The 23693-nt window shown below is 45.2% G+C and overlaps 1 protein-coding gene and 1 non-coding gene across 2 annotated transcripts; both read left to right on the top strand.

Moving 5' to 3' along the window:
* Positions 1-3595: 3595 nt before the first annotated feature.
* On the top strand, positions 3596-4537 carry LOC149271897 (olfactory receptor 1f45-like). Its single transcript, XM_089507019.1, has one exon. The coding sequence runs from the start codon at positions 3596-3598 to the stop codon at positions 4535-4537; it is 942 nt and encodes a 313-aa protein (XP_089363145.1).
* Positions 4538-22054: 17517 nt separating this feature from the next.
* LOC149271896 (U5 spliceosomal RNA) lies at positions 22055-22169 on the top strand. The gene has a single exon (XR_016279642.1). It is a non-coding gene; the product is annotated as a U5 spliceosomal RNA (small nuclear RNA).
* Positions 22170-23693: the final 1524 nt, after the last annotated feature.

Below are 23693 nucleotides of genomic sequence, written 5' to 3'. Positions count from 1 at the left end.
TTGTATCTTCCCACCCATTTGTCCCAATCTCTCTTCCTTCTCATTATATATTCTCTTTCTCCCTATCTTTCTTCTTATTCAATATCCCTCCCCTTTCCCGTTTTCCAATTTTTCAACTTTCTTATTATTTCTTCCTTTTATTCCCATCTATTTTATTTCTCATTATCTCCCTTCTCCTATGGCTCCCCTTTCTGCTCTCTCTTTTATTCTTTTTAGTAATCAGCCAATTCTCTAAATAGCCTCTGCTTTTGGAGTTGCCCCTAAAAAATATCCCTATTATCATTTTCCTGTACTTCTCCTGCCCAGAGGGTTAAATCAATTACTTAACAGAATATTACTCTGTTCACCAGACCTTTGTCTCACTCCTAAGGGGGGTCAAATTGGGATTCATTTTTGAAACACCTCTCTGTTGGTGTTCCCTTTCTTTCATAAACCAACTTATCAATGGTCCACAATCAACAAAATTGGAGCGATGGGGATGATGATGGTATTAAGCCAGGGCTTGACAAATTTGTTGTGAATCTAGGCGCCAAATAAAAAAGTTAGGAGCCAGGATTTTCTTTTAAACTAACAGTTGGTTAGGAGTGATCTAATCATCATCAGCCCACTTACTAAACTCACAGCATTTGACCTGGAGGCACCCTGGACTTCCAGGTCAATGCTGGGTTTTGGGTTTTTTTGCCAATTTTTTTTTTTTTTTTTAACGCTTTCAATGCTGATGTTCCATTGGAGCACAGCATTGACTGATATTTAGTCCCCACAAGCTTGTGGGGACAAATGTTAACCCCTGCAATGCCACGAATGTGTTATACACAATTGTGGAATTGAAGGGGTTAACGCTGCACTGTCGCTCTCATGGAGCGATCAGGCAGCAGGGGGGTGTTGTGTCAGGTCCCCACACTCATGTGGAGACCAAAGAACCCTCTCCCCCTGTCCCTGAAGCTTCATCTGGCAGCTGGGACGCAATTGCTGGTCTACAGACCAGCCATTGCAGGGGGGGTCTCTTTGATGACTGCTGTAGGCTTCCATGACTACAGGAGTCATCACAGGGCTTGTGGGGGGTCATTTTTGCTGTTGCTGGCCTGCCTGGGCTTCCAGGCAGACCACCAGCAGCAGAGCCCCGTACAAAACGGGAATTAACCCCTAAAATGCCGTGATCGCGGCATTGAAGGGGTTAACGCTGCACTTTCGCTCTCATGGAGCGATCAGGCAGCAGGGGGGTGTTGTGTCAGGTCCCCACACTCAACCTCCTTTCCTGAAACTGCCTGTGGCAGCTGAAAACGCGATTGCAGGTTTTCATGCAATCGTGGTTTCAGCCTACAGGATCACTCCGTGGGAGTGTTCTCAGGCTCGGGATCTGAGTGGCTGTGCTGTCTGCCCAGACTCCTGGGCAGACAGCAGCAGCAGCGCCCCCGCGATCACAGGCTGACAAACACCTAGGCGCCAGGACAAAATTCTGAGTCGCCATGGCGACCTGGCGCCTGGGATTTGTCGAGCCCTGTATTAAGCACACATTTTTTGTTGGGTTTTTCATATGACTTCACTTTGACCAACCAATTATGTATTTGTAAAGTTGTATTTAACAAGGATACTTAAGATATAATGTGTGCTTTATGAACAATAGCTGCAATAGATGCCTTGGGGTCATCCTTGACTCAAACCTCTCCTTCATCCCTCACATTCAGTCCCTCGCCAAATTTAAGATCCTGGTACTGACATATAAGGCCATCCATAATACTGCTCCTCCGTACATTTCTGACCTCATTAGCAAATACTCTCCTACTCGATCCCTACGTTCCTCCCATGGGCTAAGGCTCTCCTCCTCACTCATCACCTCTTCCTTTTCCCGTCTACAAGATTTCACTCGAGCTGCCCCATATCTCTGGAATCTACTCCCAAGGAACCTTCAGCATTCTCCCTCCCTCCCAACTTTCAAGAAACATCTAAAAACCCACTTCTTCAGAGAAGCCGCGCCATCTTAGCTGCTAGAACTTCCTTGTCATCGATACAACCCCCACAATACCTCTCACCCGTCACTGATACCCCCTACAATACCTCTCACCCTTTCTCTATGCCTTATGTTTGTCACCCCATTTCCCTCTAGATTGTAAGCTTGCGAGCAGGGCTTTCTCCACCAAATGTATCGGTTTGTCTTAGTCTGTCAATTTTTGTCTTGTCATATCCCTTGAATTTATGTATTGTATTAAGCGCTGCGTAAACTGTTGGCGCTATATAAATAAAGGATAATAATAATATTATAGGATGCTTAATGTATTACACAGTTATACAGCAACAGTGTTTGTACTGGAAGTTAAATGCATTTTTTTAATTATTTCAATTTCTTTCCATTGGCAGGACTTTTATTCGCTATTTACCCTCTGAGGAAGCCTCTCTTTGTGGGTAAAACATGTTAGGTTTTATTATATTCTAACCTAATCATAAGGAAGAGGAAAAGAAACCCTTGCCATATATAAACCAATTCAGAGGCTTGGAGGTGATGTACTGCTTGTTTTGTATGTGAAATTATGTTTTATATTGTTGTGTGTATTCTTAAACCTTGTATATTAAAGCAATTGCATTTGTTTAAGTCCTTGCTGTAGAAAGTAGTTGTTACAATAGCTCCCACCTGTGAGATATTGCCTTCATTTGTTTTTCATTTTTAAACTAACAAGTCAAAAACTTTTCTTCAATATTCAAGGATGGGAACATTTTGTAAACAGCAACCATAACATGACATGTATTTGAGTTTATTAAAAAAAAAACATTTAATATTGCTGAAAAGCTTTAGAAGTTCAGCAGCTAATGGCACCTTAGAAGCTCATTTACCGCATATAACGGGTCTAATCACTAAAAAGTTGCATGCCCTCGCACGTTAACACTCGCAAAACAACTTGGGGACCCTGCAACATTATATTTTGTGACTTTCAGGGGAGGGCAAGTGAGTTTCCTGCAAATCCGTAAACTAGAGATAAATCATTCACAATGTAACCAGAGCCCATTTTTCAATCTGCTGCCCTCAGATGGAGCCACTTAGTTTTTTTTAGTTAGTTAGTCTAAAGCAAACATTAGATTTTTACTATTATATTATGATTTGGATAGCCCCTTTCTTCCAGACAAAACCGAGGATCGATGGCTTTGTGGATCATTGCAGGATGAGCCCTAAAAAAGGTAAGTTATTATTTTTCCCCCACATGTCTTTGCTTTGGACAACAGTAGTACCCAAAGGATGCTTAGATGGACATCACCCCCTACATTCCTTTGAGGGGGGAGGGAATGGGTAGGTTTTTAATTGGAAGGAGCTATTTGTTTTGTCCCGACATATGGTACAGACAGGAAGTGTCTTTTATCTGTGCCAAAAAGAACCAGGTTTAGTCTTTGGGATTTGAGGAGGACTTTGGGTAAATTATAGGTATTACAATTGCTGCATCTGAAATAACTCATCCTTAACACCATCTACCAATATTATTGTTAGGGGCATCCTATGACACAAAGAGGTTCTCCCTTCTAAGTGATTTACCACAAAATGTTTCGTTAACATAAATGACAAATCCAATGTGAAATGTTAACCATCTTTCTGATTTTTAGACATTTTCTGATGGAGAGTCTCAATCTGACATCAAATTTTATTTTTCTTGGGTTCTCGGACCTTCATTATAACCATGCCGCTCTGTTCTGTGTCTTTCTGGTCATTTACACCCTGACGTGGACGGGAAACGCCACCCTACTAAGTGCTATTAAGCTGTCCCCCCAGCTTCACACTCCCATGTACTTCTTCCTGGGGAATCTGTCCCTTGTTGACATATCTTTCTCTACAGTCACAGTACCAAGACTGCTGGGCGGTGTCCTTCATGGGGTGACAACCATCTCTTTTACCGGCTGCTTTGTCCAGATGTATTTTTTTCTGTCTCTTGGAAACACTGAGAATTTTCTGTTGGCAGTCATGGCTTTTGACCGATATTTGGCCATTTGTAAGCCATTGCAATACAGATCAATTATGATCAAGAAGCTACTGATCATGATGGTTTGGGGCTGCTGGACATTTGCCTCCCTTCACTCATTCTTACACACATACACCATCTCTCTCCTGACCTACTGTGAGAAGCGACTGATCCCCCACTTCTTCTGTGATGCAACGGTTCTAATTAAACTCTCCTGCTCCAGCACCACTTTTAACGAGCTGTTAATTTTTACCGAGGCATCTCTCGCCATCATGGTCCCTTTTCTCCTCATCCTGGTGTCCTACGTCCTCATTGCTCGAGCTATATTCAAACTGAAGACTTCCACCGGCAGAAGTAAAGCCTTCTCCTCGTGCTCGTCCCACCTCACTGTTATCTGTCTGTTCTATGGAACGGTTATCTTCATTTATTTCCGTCCCCCATCAATCTACTCGCCCACCTATGATCGTCTTGTAAGCATGGTTTTTGCAATAATAATTCCCATGTTAAATCCTTTTATATACAGCCTGCGCAACCAGGTGGTGAAAAATATTCTCAAAAAGTCTATATTGGCAACACGTCCCCAGGAAAGACGGCAGTGACCCTGGTTTGGGTTTAAGTGTAATAGGTACTGTGATCCTGCACCCACACAGGGTACCAAACAGCACGGTCCTCTAGGGTATTAACGCCACATCTCAGTTAGGTAATCACCCACGATTTATTTGTAGTCCACGTATGAAGATATTTACAGGATTACATAGAACACAAATTCGCTACAAACAAAAGCCTAGCTCGTCTGAGCGCTTACTAACATATAACTCCCTCACTACTAAGGGTCTAAACTAAAACAAAACATAATCCCACCAACCTCTTTGATGGTCTCTTTTGTGCATAGCAAGCTCTGCTGCTTCCAAACAAACTCTCTTCTTTTTTTCCTCTGTCCAACAGGTCAGGTTATATTGCAGTCAGTGCAGCTAATTAGTGATGTCCGGATCATGAACGAATCGTTCATTTGATCCGGTTCTTTTTAGTGATCCGGATGAATCGGTTCACTAGACTGAACGATTCATTTGTAGCGGTTCAGTCTGTGAATCATGCAGCTGTAACCTGATCCTAGAGCTGTGAGTCATCTGCAGAGCACTCAGACACAGACTCTGGGGTCAGGTTACAGCTCATTAATTCACACAGGAACGATGACTCATAGAGTCAGAGAGTCGTTCAAAGAGTCGAATGATCCGAAGAGTCGAATGATCCGAAGAGTCGAATGATCCGAAGAGTCGAATGATCCGAAGAGTCGAATGATTCGAATCTTACAGGGATCCGGATCTTACAAGGATCCGAATCTTACAGAGATTCGAATCATTCAGAGAATATTACTGATACCATACTTTTATAAATAAATACATTAATAATGTTCACACTGCCCCCAGGATTTAGATTCCCCTGACTTGGCCCCCCTTTACCTATAACTGCACCTACAGTTAACTTTATTAAATTAATTAAATTAACCCTCAGTCATCAGTGTCACGGGCAGGGCTATCGGCCGAGCCGCGACGTGGGAGTATGGGTGTACCAAGGGTTAAACGCCAACCAGACGCGTTTGGTCACTTTCCCCGCAGGGCACCAAGCAACCACCACCAACCCCAACCAGTCACCCCAAAACGCTGCCACCACCAAGAACTTTAAAACCGGGCGTCTTAGGTTACCCAAAAACAATCAGACCGCGATAACTACACAATCCCCAAACTGATATCTATATAGTTAACCGCTTAGTAACGTGACGTATTTATATGTATACAAAAGGCTATCTCCAGGCTGAATTCGATTAGAGGACAAAGACAGAACTGATTAAAAATGTTTAATCTGAGTATAAAATGGGTCACAGTGCTGTTACATAAAAATGCATATAAAAAGAGACATAGACTTAGATAGTACAAAACAGTGTAAAATAAAAGGGATAAAACAGAGTATCATACCATACTTCCTTGGAGCCTTGATGTTGTCTCTGTGATGGTAAAAACAGGCTCTCTCCCATTTCCAATTGCCCACCTTTTTATCCCCCCCCCCAAGACCGCCCTTTTCCTGTTACCTGAGCAAGGGGATGGGAGTAGGGGGTTCAGAACTATGACCTTCTGAAGGCGGGGTTATATCTTCTCATCTTTGGTCTGGGATCACAAAATACGTAATATGACGCTGGCTGAGCTTGGCATAATTATGACACCAGGATCATCATAATTCTCTGGTCCTAGTGATCATTTTCATACCAAACTCCACACCTGTATCAGTTGGCACAAGGACACGTTCGCATAACACTTGTTATGGTCATGCCTGCATGGCGTGTTTGGTCTCCCTGAAACCAGCACGTCGCAGGCATAAGGATGCAATGTACGATGGGGCCCATCATATTTTGGACATTATACATTTAATAATTTTACCCTGTGTCTATTGATACCCTGTCTCCACACCCCAGGGAGATGTTGCCAGGATGTCTGGCCTTTCACCCTTCCACAGGAATCCCTTCCTGTCCAAGGTGACAATACACAGCATGGGGTAATCAAGTTTTATTTTGGGTTCTGGCTCCAAAAGGAAAGGTGTGAACAAATGTTACTGGACTTAGCCTCAAATCCCTTAACCCATTCAGTGCCAAGCCCCAGTTACTCATACAGTTAACTTTATTAAATTAATTAAATTAACCCTCAGTCATCAGCATAAAATTAACCCTTATACCCCATCAACCATAACTGCCCCTGAAATTAACCGTAAAGATCCCATTAACCATAACGGCCCCTGAAATTAACCCTAAAGACCCCATTAACCATAACGGCCCCTGAAATTAACCCTAAATACTCCATTAACCATAACTGCCCCTAAATTAATTGCATGTACTCCAGATAAATTACCTAATAAATTGGTATGGTTGATGGGGTCTTTAGTGTTAATTTAGGGGCAGTTATGCTTAATGGGGTGTTTAGGGATAATTTAGGGGCAGTTATGCTTAATGGGGTGTTTAGGGTTAATTTGGGGGCAGTTATGCTTAATGGGGTGTTTAGGGTTAATTTGGGGGCAGTTATGCTTAACGGGGTGTTTAGGGTTAATTTAGGGGCAGTTATGCTTAATGGGGTATTTAGGGTTAATTTGGGGGCAGTTATGGTTAATGGGGTGTTAAGGGTTAATTTTAGGAGCAGTCATGGTTGATGGGGTGTTAAGGGTTAATTTTAGGGGCAGTCAGGTTGATGGGGTGTTTAGGGTTAATTTAATGGTGAGGGTTAATTTAATTAATTTAATAAAGTTAGCTTAAGGTGCAGTTGCAGGTAAAGGGGAATGTAAATCCTGGGGGCAGTGATTATTAATGTATTATTTATAACAGTAAGGTGATATTCTCTGAATGATTAGAATGCCAATGAAGGCAGAGAGTCGTTCAAAGATCCGGATCTTACAATGATCCGGATCTTACAGTGATCCGGATCTTACAGTGATCCGGATCTTACAGTGATCCGGATCACTGTAAGATTCGGATCCCTGTAAGATCCGAATCTTTGAACGACTCTCTGCCTTCATTGACATCACTGGAGGCAGGGGGGAGCATTCATAATGAAAGGGGCGGGGCCAATCGTTAGTGTGCCTGCACGGAGTTACTGGAAAACAGTAACTCCGTGCAGGCACACTGAGTGATCCGAAGATTCGGATCATGAATCGGATCATTTCAGTGAACGAATCGAAATGATCCGATTCACTTTAATGATCCGAACTTCCCATCACTACTGCTAATTACTGGCAGCTGACCAGTGCATTGGAGTCAGCTTAAACTCCCGGCCTGGAACCCGTGTCAGTCCAGGTGCATGTAAACTGCGGGGTGGAGAACCAGCCTGCCCTATATGTCGTATAAAACCCTGCAAAATCGAGGGGGAATGTATACCCCTTCCACGACAACACCCCGCACCTTGTTACAGTACGGATGAGTAAGGACTAGTGCTGGTTTATTTCCTAAAACATAAGTCTTTGGTGACAGGAAACGTTCACGTCACGTTTTATCTCATATTTTTTGTGGCTGAAACCTTCACCTCCTATCATAATGTCTGTGCATACCTTCATACATATCACTAACTTCACTCTCATTTTGAGGGCTTATCTCCGGAGAGCTCTGAAGCTAGCCCTGCAAGATGTGTAGTTTAATGTGAAATACATTTACCCAATCAAACCATGCGATCACTCAGTGGGAAGGGTTGGCCCCGGTGAAATTATTCAAAACTGAGTTCCAACCCCAATACGCCAAACGGAAAACAATTCCCTTGACCTGCAACACCAGACGCATTTAATAGTTTCTTTACTCAAACGTTTACCTGTAAGTCCTACAGAGTTAAATGCCTTCCTAACATAACAACGCACTTATTGCTGCATGAAACATTCTAAATGTCACACAACAAATATATTTTCCTAAGGACTGGACCCCACAGGTCTGTTCAGAAAGTACCCTACAGCATGAGGTGCTATGGCGCTAACCACGATGAAGGGAAGTTCTCCTTATCTCCAAAACGTTTTGCTTCTAGCAGGCCCAGACTGGGACAAAAAATAGGCCCGGACATTTTAGACTGAGCTGCCAATTTCTATTTATTTATTTTTTGTTAAACCAAATTCTGACAAATGTAATATACCATTTCTTGTTGTCTATTAGTTATATTTCAGCATGCTTTTGTCACTGTAATGAATTAGCATTACATAAATATATAATAAATGAACCATAACGTCATGCAATTTATAAAGCGGTATATCTTTAATGAAAGATTCAAAACAGTAACTAATCTTTGACCAGTTAGTTGGTACTTAGAAAAAAAACTAGTGGCAGTGTGGCCCTCCTTGGGCCTTGGCTGGTCAGATCACCCTCACGACGAGTGAGTCAGGTGAGGTACAGTGAAGGAGCTGCTTTGATTTGTTTGATGTTTGTTATATTGAGGAACTGAGGCAGACGACTCAATAAGCGACCAGGACTGAAAAGCTGTAGGAACTTGGACTTGGTTCCAGCCCAGCCTAATGATCACTGAGTTCTGCTGCATTGGGATCTATTTAAAGCAATCAAAGCCTGTGTAGGACCTTCTTGGCCAGATGGGCTGCACTGACCAGTCTCCATGTTTACTGCACCCACTGGGGGATCCCGTGACTCTGCAATGAATCAAGAGACTGGCAGTGTAAAACAGGAGCAAAGTCAGCAAGCCAGGTCAAAAATGGAGAAGCCACAAAATCTACGCACGAGCAAATCTTCAGAATACACCAACCAAGGGTAACCCAGAAGTGGAAGTCCCAAGCTTAAATAGGAATAGATTGAGGCAGAGGTCATCCAAGGTTATAAGAGCGTGTTTGTCAGGCCCCCAGCCCCTCATCATACCCCTTACCGGGGTATCACTCGGCCCCCACGCAGTTGCGGCCGCGCACGGCAATTGCTGCAAGGCCGCTCCCGCACGATCCCGTCCTCATGCGCCATCTGCTGTCCGCCGCACGGTAGTGCAGGACAGACAAAAGTAACCTTACTTATGCTCACAGGTGTAGGTGGTAACACCTGTGAGTCAGTGGGAGGAACCTGGCCTGTAGGATATAAAAACCCAGCTCACCCTCCAGTCTGAGCTTAGTTATTGAGCTTCTAGTGCCTTGTGTTCTGCTCTGTGTGATTCCCCATTTATCCTGCCTTTTTGTGTTTGACCTCCTGGTATTCGACTTCGGCTTGTTTCTCGTTATTGCTCCTTCGCTGCCTGCCCTGACCCGGATTTATCACTCAGACTTTGTATTTGGCTTATTCCTCCCATCTGGTGCTACCCTGCTCTACGCTCCCTACCTTTCCAGCAAGCATCCCGACAGAATAACTAAGCCATGGAGCCTGCAGGAGTGGCCGAAGCCATTCAAGCTTTGACCCAGCAACTTGTTACGCTGACACAGACTGTTCAGGGTGTACAGGATCAGCAACACCAGCTTCAGACTCAAGTCCAAGCACTGCAAGCGGGCCCTCCTATGGGGGTTCCACCGCCTCCCCCGATTCCTTATCAGGGTCTCCATGACGAGGGGGCGGGCGCTGCACCAGAGCCACAGGTCAAGCTACCCGAACGATTTGATGGAGACCGTACACGGTATCAATCTTTTATCACGGCCTGTGAACTCCTCTTCGCGCTGAAACCAAGAACGAACGCCACTGATTTCGTACAAGTCCGTACGGCTATCTCCTTGTTGACAGGCGGCCCTATGACATGGGCACACCACCTTCCTACATGTAAACCACCCGGCTCTAGTCACATGGCAAGCCTTTCGTCGGGCTATGGACGCTTTGTAACATAGTAACATAGTAACATAGTTCATAAGGTTGAAAAAAGACCAAAGTGCATCAAGTTCAACCTATATACATATTGTGTCCCTACTGTGTTGATCCAGAGGAAGGCAAAAAAACCCTTATGAAGCAGATGCCAATTGCCCCATACCAGGGGGAAAATTCCTTCCCAACTCCAAATATGGCAATCAGAATAAATCCCTGGATCAACGTTCTGTCCCTATTAATCTAATATCCAGAACTTGTAATATTATTGCTTTCAAGAAACATGTCCAGGCTCCTTTTGAACTCTTTTATTGAGTTTACCATTACCACTTCCTCTGGCAGAGAGTTCCATAATCTCACCGCTCTTACTGTAAAGAACCCCTGTCTGTGCTGGTGTAGAAACCTTCTTTCCTCCAACCGTAGAGGATGTCCCCTTGTTATAGATACAGTCCTGGGTATAAATAGGTCCTGGGAGTGATCTCTGTACTGTCCCCTTATATATTTATACATAGTTATTAAATCCCCCCTAAGCCGTCTTTTTTCCAAACTAAATAACCCTAATTCTGATAATCTTTCTGGGTACTGTAGTCCTCCCATTCCCCTTATTACTCTGGTTGCCCGTCTTTGAACCCTCTCCAGCTCCACTATATCTTTCTTGTACACTGGTGCCCAGTACTGTACACAGTATTCCATGTGTGGTCTGACTAGTGACAGTGGTAGAATTATTTCCTTGTCGTGGGCATCTATGCCCCTTTTGATGCACCCCATGATTTTATTTGCCTTAGCAGCAGCTGCCTGACACTGGTCGCTACAGGTAAATTTACTGTTAACTAAAACTCCTAAGTCCTTTTCCATGTCAGTCGTCCCCAGTGTTTTCCCATTTAATACATATTCCCAGCCTGGATAACCTTACATTTATCTGTGTTGAACCTCATCTGCCACATCCCAGCCCAAGCCTCCAACCTATGCAGATCCATTTGTAATCGTGCACGTTACAGAGCTTAGTATCGTCTGCAAAGATTGATACTTTACTATACAATCCCTCTACAAGGTCATTAATAAATATATTAAAAAGAATAGGACCCAAAACTGACCCCTGTGGTACCCCACTAGCAACAGTAACCCACTCAGAGTATGTACCATTAATAACCACCCTCTGTTTCCTATCACTGAGCCAGTTACTTACCCACATACACACATTCTCCCCCAGCCCAAGCATTCTCATTTTATGTACCAGCCTTTTATGTGGCACCGTATCAAATGCTTTGGAAAAATCAAGATATACGACATCCAGCGATTCACCCCTATCCAGCCTTGAGCTCACCTCCACATAAAAGCTGATCAGGTTAGTTTGACAGGAACGATCCCTTGTAAACCCAATGCTGATATGGAGTCATACACTTATTTTCATTGAGATTCTCCAAAATAGCATCTCTTAGGAAACCCTCAAACAGTTTACACACAACAGAAGTTAAACTAACAGGCCTATAATTCCCCGGGTCACTTTTTTTCCCCTTTTTGAATATTGGCACAACATTTGCTATGCGCCAGTCCTGGGAAACAGACCCTGTCACTATAGAGTCCTTGAATATTAGAAATAGGGGTCTGTCTATTACATTACTTAACTCCCTTAGAACGCGGGGGTGAATGCCATCTGGACCTGGTGATTTGTCTATTTTGATTTTTTTTAGGCGGCACTGCACTTCTTCCTGGGTTAGACAGGCGACATGTACTGGGGCGTTTATCTCATCCTGCTGTATATTACCTGGCATTTCATTTTCCTCTGTGAATACAGCAGAGAAGAATATATTTAATAGATTAGCTTTTTCCTGATCCCCGTCTATAACTTCTCCCTCATTACTTTTTAAGGGGCCAACGCTTTCATTTTTAACCTTTTTACTATTTATATAGTTAAAGAACATTTTGGGGTTTGTCCTACTCTCTTTGGCAATGAGTCTTTCTGTCTCCACTTTTGCTGCTTTTATCTGATTTTTACATATTTTATTTTTTTCCCAATAGCTTTTTAGTGCTTCCTCACTGCCTTCCTGTTTTAGTAGCTTAAATGCCTTTTTTTGCCATTTATTGCCCCCTTTACATTTTTATTTATCCACATTGGTTTTCTCTTGTTCCTGACTCTTTTATTCCCATACGGTATGTACCTTTCACAGTGAGAATTTAAGATATGCTTAAAAATCTCCCATTGAGTGTCTGTACTCTTGTTTTTGAGGACATTTTCCCAATTTACAGTGTTAAGGGCTTCTCTTAGTTGATCAAACTTTGCCTTCCTAAAGTTCATAGTTCTTGTGGCTCCTCTAAGAGTTCCCTTATTGAAGGACAAGTTATAATGTATCATATTGTGATCACTATTTCCTAGATGCCCCCTGACCTGCACATTAGTTACTCTGTCAGGTCTGTTGGTTAATATTAAGTCCAGTAGGGCGCCCCCTCTGGTCGGGTCCTGTACCATTTGGGACAGATAATTATCCTTACTTATAGTCAGAAACCAGTTTCCTTTATGAGATTCACAGGTCTCTGTTTCCCAGTTTATGTCGGGATAGTTAAAGTCCCCCATAATAACCACCTCATTGTTATTTGCTGCCTTGTTTATTTGCTTTAATAATTGATCTTCTGCTGCTTCCATTATATTTGGTGGCTTATAGCAAACCCCGATCAGTATTTTATTATTTTTCTTTCCATATATTTCTACCCATAATGACTCCACATTATCATTTCCCTCACATATATTCTCCCGCAGTGTGGCCTTTAGGCTGGACTTTACATAAAGGCAAACTCCTCCCCCTTTTCATTTTTTTCGATCCTTCCTGAATAGACTATAACCCTGTATGTTAACCGCCCAGTCATAGCTATCATCCAACCATGTCTCTGTTATACCCACTATGTCATAGTTTTCTTCAGACATTATTAACTCCAGTTCGTCAGTTTTATTGGTCAGACTTCTGGCATTAGTAAGCATACAATTTAGAGGTGTATGGTTTTTTTCCCTATGAAGCCTATCCCTATTGACTATTCTAACCCCTCCCTCCGCTCCACCCCCAGGTACATTTATAAGCCCCAGCTTTCTATCTACACTATCTTCCCCTTCTATATTTTAGTTTCCCCTCCCCCCCTTTACCTAGTTTAAACACTCCTCCACCCTTCTGGCCATCTTCTCCCCGAGCACAGCTGCACCCTCCCCATTGAGGTGCAGCCCGTCCCTACCGTAGAGCCTGTATCCGACAGAGAAGTCGGCCCAGTTCTCCATGAACCCAAACCCCTCCTCCCTACACCAGCTTCTGAGCCACTTGTTTAGCTCCCTTATCTCCCGCTGCCTCTCTGGTGTGGCACGTGGTACAGGTAATATTTCAGAAAATACTACCTTGGAGGTCCTTGCCTTAAGCTTGCTACCTAAGTCCCTGAAATCATTTTTAAGGACACTCCGCCTACCTCTCACTTTGTCATTGGTGCCAATGTGCACCATGACTGCTGGGTCTTCTCCAGCCCCTCCCAGTAATCTGTCAACCCGATCCGCGATGTGCCGAACTTGAGCGCCAGGCAGACAACACACTGTTCGGCGATCCCGGTCTTTGTGACCGATCGCCCTGTCTGTCCTCCTAATAATTGAGTCCCCCACTACCAGCACCTGTCTGGCCTGCCCTGCGCTCCTCCTTCCCTCCTTACTGGAGCAGACACCCCTCTGGTGGTCAGAGGCAGTGACTTGCTGCAGTACTGCTAACTCTGAACTAACATCCCCCTCATCTGCCAACCGGGCAAACTTGTTGGGGTGTGCTAGATCAGGACTAGCCTCCCTGGCGCTTTTCCCCCTACCCCGCCTTCTAACTGTAACCCAGCTAGCTGCCCGACTGTCCTGTACCTCCATCCCGCTATCCTCCCCCACCTCTACCCCCGAGAGAGCTTGCTCAGTGAGCAGCAGACTCCTCTCCAAGTTGTCAATAGATCTCAGTGTTGCCAGTTGCTCCTCTAGACTCAGGATTTGTGCTTCCAAATGAGCAACCCGCACACATCTCGCACAGCAATATGCACCCTCGAAGCGCTGATCAAGGATTGCATACATTGAGCAAGATGTACACCTGACCGCATTGTCAAACATGGAGGACAACTTGGCAATGGGGATAGCTCAAATAACTGGCAAAAACAGACAGTAAGGTGCAATATATATATATAAATATATGGAATCACAAGGATTTATACTTTACCCTCCTTCTTGCTTTTTAACTCCTTCTTTGCTTGTAACTCCTCACTTAGAGATGTCACTTAGGAGATTCGCCCCAGCTCTTGTGTGTCCAAGCTAAATGTAACTGCACTTGCACGACGATCCCCATAGAATGGCTTCAGCAGAAACCACTTTGCGTGCCCTGAAGCAAGGACGTCGACCCGTTGAGGACTATACTGCAGAATTCCGGCGGGTTGCAGTTGAAACTGCATGGAATGAACCTGCTTTATTGCATCAATTCCACCTAGGCCTGTCTGACACACTCAAGGATGAGCTAGCTCGGGTAGGGGTTCCCGGCACCCTGGAAGAAGTTATCTTCCTCGTCACCCAAATGGGCCGACGTCTTCGGGAACGACGACTGGAACGTGCCGCTCCTTCCACACCTTTCTTGTGCTCCCCAGTGCCTACTCGCACTCCTGACAACCCACCACAACTTCCAGCCGAGGAACCCATGCAAATCGGGATGACTCAAGGACCTCTCTCCGCCGCTGAGAAGAATAGAAGACGCCAAGCCAATTTGTGTCTCTACTGTGGTGCGGGCCATATCGTGCGCAACTGCCCCGAACTAGCCTCCCAAGGTAAGCCGCCTACTTACTTGGCGTCAACGCTTTTGGGAAATAACGCTCCTCGGAAATAACGCTCCTCACCTATCTCAGTGGGGAGATAAGAAGATTGCTTTAACCGCTATTATCGACTCGGGTGCCAGCGAATGCTTTATTGACCTGTCTTTGGCAGACTCCCTCTGCATACCCACGCAAGTCAAGCACCATCCACTGACGATTCAACTCGTGGACGGGAGCAACATTCAATCGGGACCTGTCATCAAAGAGACTGTGTCTATATATCGTTGATATCTGGTGTCAAACACTGTGAAACAATAAAGTTTAACTTAGTCAAATCACCTTTGTTTCCTCTGATCCTGGGTTTACAGTGGCTCCGCCTCCATGATCCTCTCATACGATGGGCCACCGGTACTATCTCGTTTACATCTCGCTATTGTCGCCATCAGTGTCTATCTAACTCCATTTTGACTCCCACCAATGGAGTCACCCCGGGAGAAAGCTCAAGTCTTCAACTCCCCGCTCCCTACATGGTTTTCCGCAAGGTGTTCGATAAAAAGGAGGCTGAGCACTTACCCCCACATCGACCCTATGACTGCCCTATAGACTTGCAACCCCGAGCGGCCATACCGTTCGGTCGCATTTTTCCGCTATCAGAACCTGAACTGGTGGTGCTCAAGGACTATCTGGATGACAATTTAAAGAAGGGCTTTATCAGGTCTTCAACATCCCCAGCCGGCGCCGGGATATTCTTTGTTGGAAAGAAGGATGGAGGTCTAAGACCCTGCGTGGACTATAGGGAAATCAACAAGATAACGATAAAGAATAACTATCCTCTTCCTCTAATCCCTGAATTGATGGATCGGCTACGTGAGGCTCGTATCTTATCCAAACTTGATCTACTGGGGGCGTACAATCTTGTACGTATCCGCAAAGGGGATGAATGGAAGACAGCGTTCCGGACTCAATATGGCCACTTTGAGTATCGGGTAATGCCATTCGGGTTATGCAATGCACCCGCTACTTTTCAACATTTTTTGAATGATGTGTTCAGGGACATGCTCGACAGGTTCGTGGTCATCTACTTAGACGATATACTGATCTAGTCACCCAACTTGGCGGAACACAGACAACACTTGATTCAAGTGCTAACACGTCTCCAACAACATCGACTATATGCAAAGTTGGAGAATTGTGTATTCGAAACTACAAAAGTGGAATTTCTGGGCTACATCATCACACCGGGGAGGATAGAGATGGACCCCAGGAAAATCTCAACCATACTACAATGGCCTGTACCAACTTCAGTGAAGGCAGTCCAACGGTTCCTAGGGTTCGCCAACTTCTACCGGCGCTTCATCAAAGGCTTTTCCCGAATCATGCAACGTGTCACATGCCTAACCAAGAAGGATGCTCGCTTCGCATGGACCCCACAAGCCCAACAGGCCTTCGATGAGTTGAAAAGGAGGTTCACTGAAGCACCCATCCTCGTCCTTCCAGATCCCCGCAAAGCCTACTTCCTGGAGGTTGATGCCTCGGAAACAGTGGTGGGTGCCGTGCTTTCACAGCGTCACAGAGAGAAGAGCCTCCTCCACCCAGTTTCTTTTTTCTCCAGACGTCTCAGTCCTGCTGAACGGAACTACGGTGTCGGAGATCGGGAGCTGCTAGCCATTTTACTTGCTTTACAGGAATGGCGACATCTTCTGGAAGGGGCCGATCATCCTATCACGGTGTTTACCGATCACCGCAACCTGGAGTATCTACGGTCGGCACGCCGCTTGTGTCCTAGACAAGCGCGGTGGGCCCTCTACTTCACTCGTTTTCAACTCCACATCACCTATCGCCCGGGGGCTCAAAATAAAAAGGCTGATGCTCTCTCCCGACTGCATGATCCCGTCGAAGAGGGTCCCTCACCTACCCACACCATTCTTCAGCCTGGTCATTTTTTAGCCACGCAAGGCTCCATCCTCAACCAAATCCGTGAAAACAGTCGGGATCCCGAACAAACCACTGGTCTTCCTCCTCTGCGTTACGAACATGGACTCTTATATAAGGACAAACTCCTTTTTGTGCCCGCCAAAGCTAGAACCGTTGTCCTTCATTCTGTACATGACCACCCCTTAGCTGGGCATGGAGGCGTCAAAAGCACCTTAAAATTGGCCCAACGCACCTATTGGTGGCCAAACATGGGGCGAGACGTACGGCTATACGTACAATCATGCGATACCTGTGCCCGTTCAAAAGGGAATGCCACGAAACCTGCTGGACTGTTACAACCTTTACCCATTCCTGAACAACCTTGGTCCGATGTGACTGTAGACTTCATTGTCGACCTACCCTTGTTTCACCACTGCGACACCATCATGGTGGTAGTTGACCGGCTCACCAAGATGGCCCACTTTGTACCCACATCAGGAACACCCACTGCCTCCACTACCGCTGAGCTCTTCATTAACGCTATTTTTCGTCTTCATGGGATTCCACGTTCTATTCTCTCCGATAGGGGGGTCCAGTTCACATTTCGCTTCTGGAACGCCTTCTGTAATGGACTACATATTGACCGTCGTTTATCCACCACATACCATCCGCATACCAATGGTCAAACCGAGAGGACAAACCAAATACTGGAGACCTATGTTATATCGTCTGTTCAAGACGACTGGTTCCCGATGCTACCTCTGGCTGAGTTCTGCTACAACAGCCGCTATCAACGATCCATTGGGATGTCTCCCTTCAAAGCCAACTGTGGATACGAGCTCAAGTTGCATCCTGACTTACCTGCCTCTCAAACCGTTCCGTCTGTTGCTGAACGTATACTCCTCATTCACCAGGGTCTGAACACCCTCAAATCACATCTCTCCCGAGCCCAAAAGGAATACAAGCGATATGCTGATCGCAGGCGCAGACCCGCTCCTTGTTATCAAGTTGGGGACAAAGTTTGGCTCTCTACATCCAACCTCAAATTACCCGGTCCTGCGAAAAAAACTGAACCCCAAATACGTTGGACCATTTTCCATCACCTCCTTAATTGGCCCAGTGGCAGTTCGCCTTGACCTTCCTCCGTCTTGGCGTGTACACCCTAGATTTCATGTGTGTCTCCTCAAGAAATGGTACCCAAGCTCGGAATCGTCAACTCACGCCCCTCCTTCTCCTGTCCCAGTTGCTGATGCTGAAGAATACGAGGATTCGTTATGGTCGCCTCGAATACTTAATCCTTTGGAAAGGCTATGGTCCAGAGGAACGATCCTGGGAACCTTTGTCCAACATCCACGCTCCTGCCAAGCTACGAGCTTTCCATCGGGCCCATCCTGGCCGCCCAGCACCATGTCGAGCCCAGAGGTCGCGTCTAAGGGGGAGGATCTGTCAGGCCCCCAGCCCCTCATCATACCCCTTACCGGGGTCTTCGGCTGGACGCCGTGCTCCGTTGCGGAGCGGACTGCGTCACCGTCCTCCTACCGTGTCTCCCGTGCCGCCAGCCACACGGCGGATCACTCGGCCACAACTCGGCCACGCCGTTGCGGCCGCGCACGGCAATTGCTGCAAGGCAATTGCTGCAAGGCGCGCTCCCGCACGATCCCGTCCTCATGCGCCATCTGCTCTCCGCCGCACGGTAGTGCAGGGCAGACAAAAGTAACCTTACTTATGCTCACAGGTGTAGGTGGTAACACCTGTGAGTCAGTGGGAGGAACCTGGCCTGTAGGATATAAAAACCCAGCTCACCCTCCAGTCTGAGCTTAGTTATTGAGCTTCTAGTGCCTTGTGTTCTGCTCTGTGTGATTCCCCATTTATCCTGCCTTTTTGTGTTTGACCTCCTGGTATTCGACTTCGGCTTGTTCCTCGTTATTGCTCCTTCGCTGCCTGCCCTGACCCGGATTTATCACTCGGACTTTGTATTTGGCTTATTCCTTCCATCTGGTGCTACCCTGTTCTAGGCTCCCTACCTTTCCAGCAAGCATCCCGACAGTGTTACTGTTGGAACACGCAATTTCAGGTGTGGGTGCAGAACATTTACTCGCTACACGGGAAGGTCTGGAGCCAGCCCACAGGTGGAGGTAACAGCCCACAGGTGGAGGTTGAGCACAGGTGGAGGTAAGTCCTTACAGGTATTAGACTTTGGCTTGTTTTTGGACATTGCAAAACTTCCCTCGACTTTTTGGCCTGTTCTACAACTCGGTCTGATTTGGATTTACCCTTAGTTTTTTCTTTTTCCATGAGACACAGCTTAGTTTTGTTGGTCATGGTACCTGGATGCTCAACCAAAGGGTGATGTTATAGGCAGACATTCTGCAGTCGCTTCTTACCAAGGTCTGACAAAATGTACGTCCTAGACCAGGTCATGGAGGACGCTTTAGATGAATTGTTCAGCCTTCCACAGAGAACCCGCCGCCCATGCGTTTTCATATGCTGGGAGGGATGTCATTAATCAAATGGGTCCTATTTGTTTGATAAATGATATTATTAAAGTATTACTTCCAAGACGCATCCTTCTTCTATTTCTTAGCTGGAGTAACCATAATTGATGTCCGTTTATTGAGAAAACAGACAAATAGCAGATAACCCTGCTGTAGGGTCCCCAATGCTCCTATAAACTTTGTAAACAAAGGTTATCCACCGCAACCACCCACCAGATACCGCTGGTCATTCTTCAACCCAGCGGGTCGGGTTTAAGCCGTGTCACCTTCTGTCGTCACCATAAACCAACTTTAACTCTAACATCTAACCAAGATCCAGATATTAACCCCTCATGGGTTTTCTCACCTGGCACTTAAAAGGGACCCTTCATCTCATGAACATCCTTGGTGGGAATATTCCCACCATAGAGTGGACCTGCCCCTAATTTCCTTACAGTACACGGGGTCACCCAGAGGGCATTAACCCATGCATACTGACAAAAAGGGGGGGTGAGACAGGAGTACCTTCATTAATGCAGGCAGGGTCATGTAACCCCTTCTGCTAAGGGCTACAGGGGTCCCTTTTCAGTTGCCGTTTATATCATAGGGGGATGTGTTGGGTAATTGGGGCAATAGACTAAACTTACATTGTGCTCAGGCTGTGTGATAGCAATGATCAGGCTTTTATACCAGCCAGCTGATCTCACAATGGAGAATAGTTGGAACTTATCCTATTCAAGTCTATTTGAACTCCAGTGCCTGGGGTTGTAGAACGGAGTCTGTTGCCCCTTAGACATTCCAACACCTTCATTGTGTGCTCTTGATGGGTGGGAAGGTCGTGTGAATGAATCAGAATGTTGTCCAAGAATTCAATCATGAGCTGGTGGAGTCTCTGAAAGAACCAAAAAGGAATGATAAGAAAACAGCAGGAGAATTGCAGAGACTGGAAGGCATGACGTCATACCCAGAATGACCATCCGTCTCCTTGCCATATTCGTACCCCCTATGATGCAGTGGAAATTGGGGAAGCCCATTGAGTGCACAGAGATTTGTAGGTATTCTCGTTATTGTAGGTATATCGGGTTATAGGTATTCTGTGTAATAATCTAGAGGATGGCAGGAGTTTATTACACAAGAGGCAAAATCTGCATGACTGTATCTAAGTGTAAGCAAAATTAATGGTATGTATATGATATATGGCCATCTGTACAGACTGACGGCAGGAGTGAGGCCGGGAAAGGTGAGCCAGAGGTAGGTGGTAAGAGGACAGCCCTGGTTAAATATATAAACAATGTGTTTCCTGTGAGATCTGATTATTTCTCCAAAATTACCCCGAGCCGATACCGCGGTCATAAAAAGGTTAAATATCTACCGACCGCGGCAGCTGCTGGATTTGCAGAATCCGCTGGGGGGTAATTCACCAGACGCCGGCGCACATCCTCGCTATATATTAATAATAAGTCTATGTGGCCTCAATTATCCACGGTAACAAACTTTGCCCAAACACCAGCTTTAATGAGCTGCTTTTAATTAGTATGGGAGGCCGCGTGGCGAACCTGTGAAGTCACTGAAAGGCTGTTATTAAATGGCGGCAGCCAGAGGCGGATAAATGGACTATTTCTGAACTAATGGTAACGGCGCCTGTACAGAGAATAATTAGCAATAATTAATAATAGTAATAATTAAACTAGGTTTTAATGTGAAGCTGTATCCTCTGCGTCCCGCCATCAGCTGATAGGTGACCCTTAATATTATTTATTCTTTTATATAGCGCCATCAAATTCCGTAGCTCTGTACAATGGGTAGACAGGACATAACAAGTAGGATGTAAGATAACAATCTGACTTACAGAGACAACAGGTGAGGAGGGCCCTATTACTCTCTGAAACTGAGCGACTTTAGGTTTGTTCACATTAATAATTTAAGTTTGAATGATACCTTTATTGGCTAACTGAGTAAATATAGATTGCAAGCTTTCAAGACCTCTCAGGTCCCTTCATCAGGCATGTTATACAACAATGTGAAAGACCTCTCTTTAAGAATCAGTCAGATAACATGGTTAAGAATGGAAAGCAGATAACATCAGAAAGGCAAGGTTCTGGGATCAGTCAGTAGGTGGATTGGATTGGATCAGAGGTGGATTGGAGTCATAAAATGAGGTGTCAGGAGGTCTTCACACATCTAGTGGGGTCAGGTTGTGTGCCTGTCTGGTTTGTTAATCTACAAAGTGATAATGAGATACAAATTCCTTGTAACACAGCCCAAAGAATGTGTGCCAGGAACGTCTGGTGGCTGCAGCAGAAGGGGAAGTTGCAGACCCCCGTAGGTAAGCGGTGGGGAGTTACAATCTTCGTATTTTCTTTTCTTAAAGCAAACAAAATTGTTTCAGAGAAGCAACCTCGCGCCCCAGTCACTAAGACTGCTGGAAGGTTTGTTTGAGCTGCCGCCTCATTTGAATACCCATGATGCACCGAGAAACGCCCCGCCTTATTGTTAGTTTAATAAGACGTTAAAACAGCCCAATATTAAATAGTTCCAATTGCTTTGCAATTGTGTTTTGCATGTGTTAAAGGTTCCAATGATCACACCTTAACCTCGAGGAGCACTGCCTGTGGCCGGGCCGTTGCCCTGCGGTATGTTTGGGTATACTCTGGTTTTTCTTCAGGCTGAATAAATCTCTCACCTTTTACTAAAGATGTCTGTGGGGAAGAACAACCATGAGTCTTAATCAATTTTTTGATGCCTTGCATTTGCCGGGCTTCTTTGCTGTTACAAGCTTTGTCCTGGCTAAGGAACGCGTCGCATCCAGAAGTGTGAAATATCCTGCCTGTATCATGCTGTGTACTATTTGGGGTTTGTGATAGCGATGGGGTAAAGTTTCCGAAATTGGAAAGAAGCAATGAGGCTCCAGCGAATGCTTTGGTGGGTTGTAGTAATGTTTTAACGAAGCAGAGTTAGGCCACACCCTCCAGATTGTATGCAAATAAGCCTGTACATATGATTTCAAACATATCCCCTATTGTTCTTTATAAGAATAATAAACAAAAAAAACTGTCCTTAAATGTTTAACATTGAGATCTCTGTTCCTCACATGTGCAGTTATATTATTAATTTCCTCAAATATCAATAGTGAAACATCTGGAAAAAGTACTCACCACGTGCTTAAGGGGCCGCTTTTCAGCATGGAAGAGACTAATACGCCCTTTATACGTTCAGTGATCATAGCTTTTTTGCTGTTTGTTTTTTGCTCTATGCATGTGGAAAGATCAGGTTGCAGACTTCATTTTTTGCAAAATGTCTAGTCTTCTGTTTTTGGATTGACTTTTGCCGCTCAAATGCCGCACTGTGCTCCTTCTTTATGGTGGAAAGTCTGATCGGCCATATGCTGCAGTTAGCGGGCCTTTTGCTCGTTTGTCGCAAGGCTGTATGATGAACTGTCCGAGATTTCGTGCGTTTTCTTCCCACCGCAGTTTTTTAAAAGAAAAAATTTTGTGAGGTACTTTTTATGATCTTAGGTGTAAAATGTTGGCACTGGAAAAGGGTAGGGTCTGCAGCAGCTGGGGACGGGGTTAGAGCTGCTGCAGACCCCGACCCTTCCCCCCTCTTGTTTTCGCTGCAGACAACCCCCTGGAGAAGCCGCCAAAGGGAGCCGGAGCCAGAAAAAGGAAGCAAAAAGGAGGAGGAGGAGGAGGACAGTGCGACTGAGGCGAGCCCCTCCAGAACCTCTGTCCAGAAGAGGGCGCCTCCTCCCCCCCCCTCCTCCGCACTCGCAGACATTAATTCTGTCGAACTTGCAAACTTTTTTTCTATTTATTTTGGGGTTTTTCTTTAATTAAACCGTTACATGAAAGGATCATGGGAATATATTTTATTTGAATAAATGCAAATGAGCACGCTAGCATATATGGCTAATATGTGTTCGGACAGAATGCTGCCCTCTATTGGTAAGATACATTAAGTAGCATAATAACTTTGGATTTCAAGCATATGGAACAACGCTACTCAATGTATAACCAATAGAGGGCAGCATTCTGTCCGAAACAATATTATTATTATTCAACTCAGTTTTATGCCGGACGAACTTAATTGCTTTCTATGAAGTGGTGAGTAAAACCCAAAACAGAGAGTTTCAGTGGATGTGATTTATTCAGATTGTGTGAAAGCAGGTGATACGGATCCACATACAAGGTTATCGAGCGAATGGAAGGAGGTCGGCTTAGGGAGCGCTGCTTGGATAGCAAACTCTCCAAATGATAGCAGTCCGAGAGTTCATGGAGAATTATC

Source organism: Sceloporus occidentalis, unplaced genomic scaffold (genome assembly GCF_023333645.1).
Source record: "Sceloporus occidentalis isolate IW3139 unplaced genomic scaffold, rSceOcc1.0.p SCAF_451, whole genome shotgun sequence".
Lineage (NCBI taxonomy): Eukaryota > Metazoa > Chordata > Lepidosauria > Squamata > Phrynosomatidae > Sceloporus > Sceloporus occidentalis.
Note: the sequence above shows the minus strand (reverse complement) of the source record. Positions and strands in the feature narration are given on the sequence as shown.

What these genes read in the sequence shown, in the direction of transcription:
- LOC149271897 (XM_089507019.1), top strand. Translation starts at nt 3,596, where the DNA reads ATGGAGAGTCTCAATCTGACATCAAATTTTATTTTTCTTGGGTTCTCG.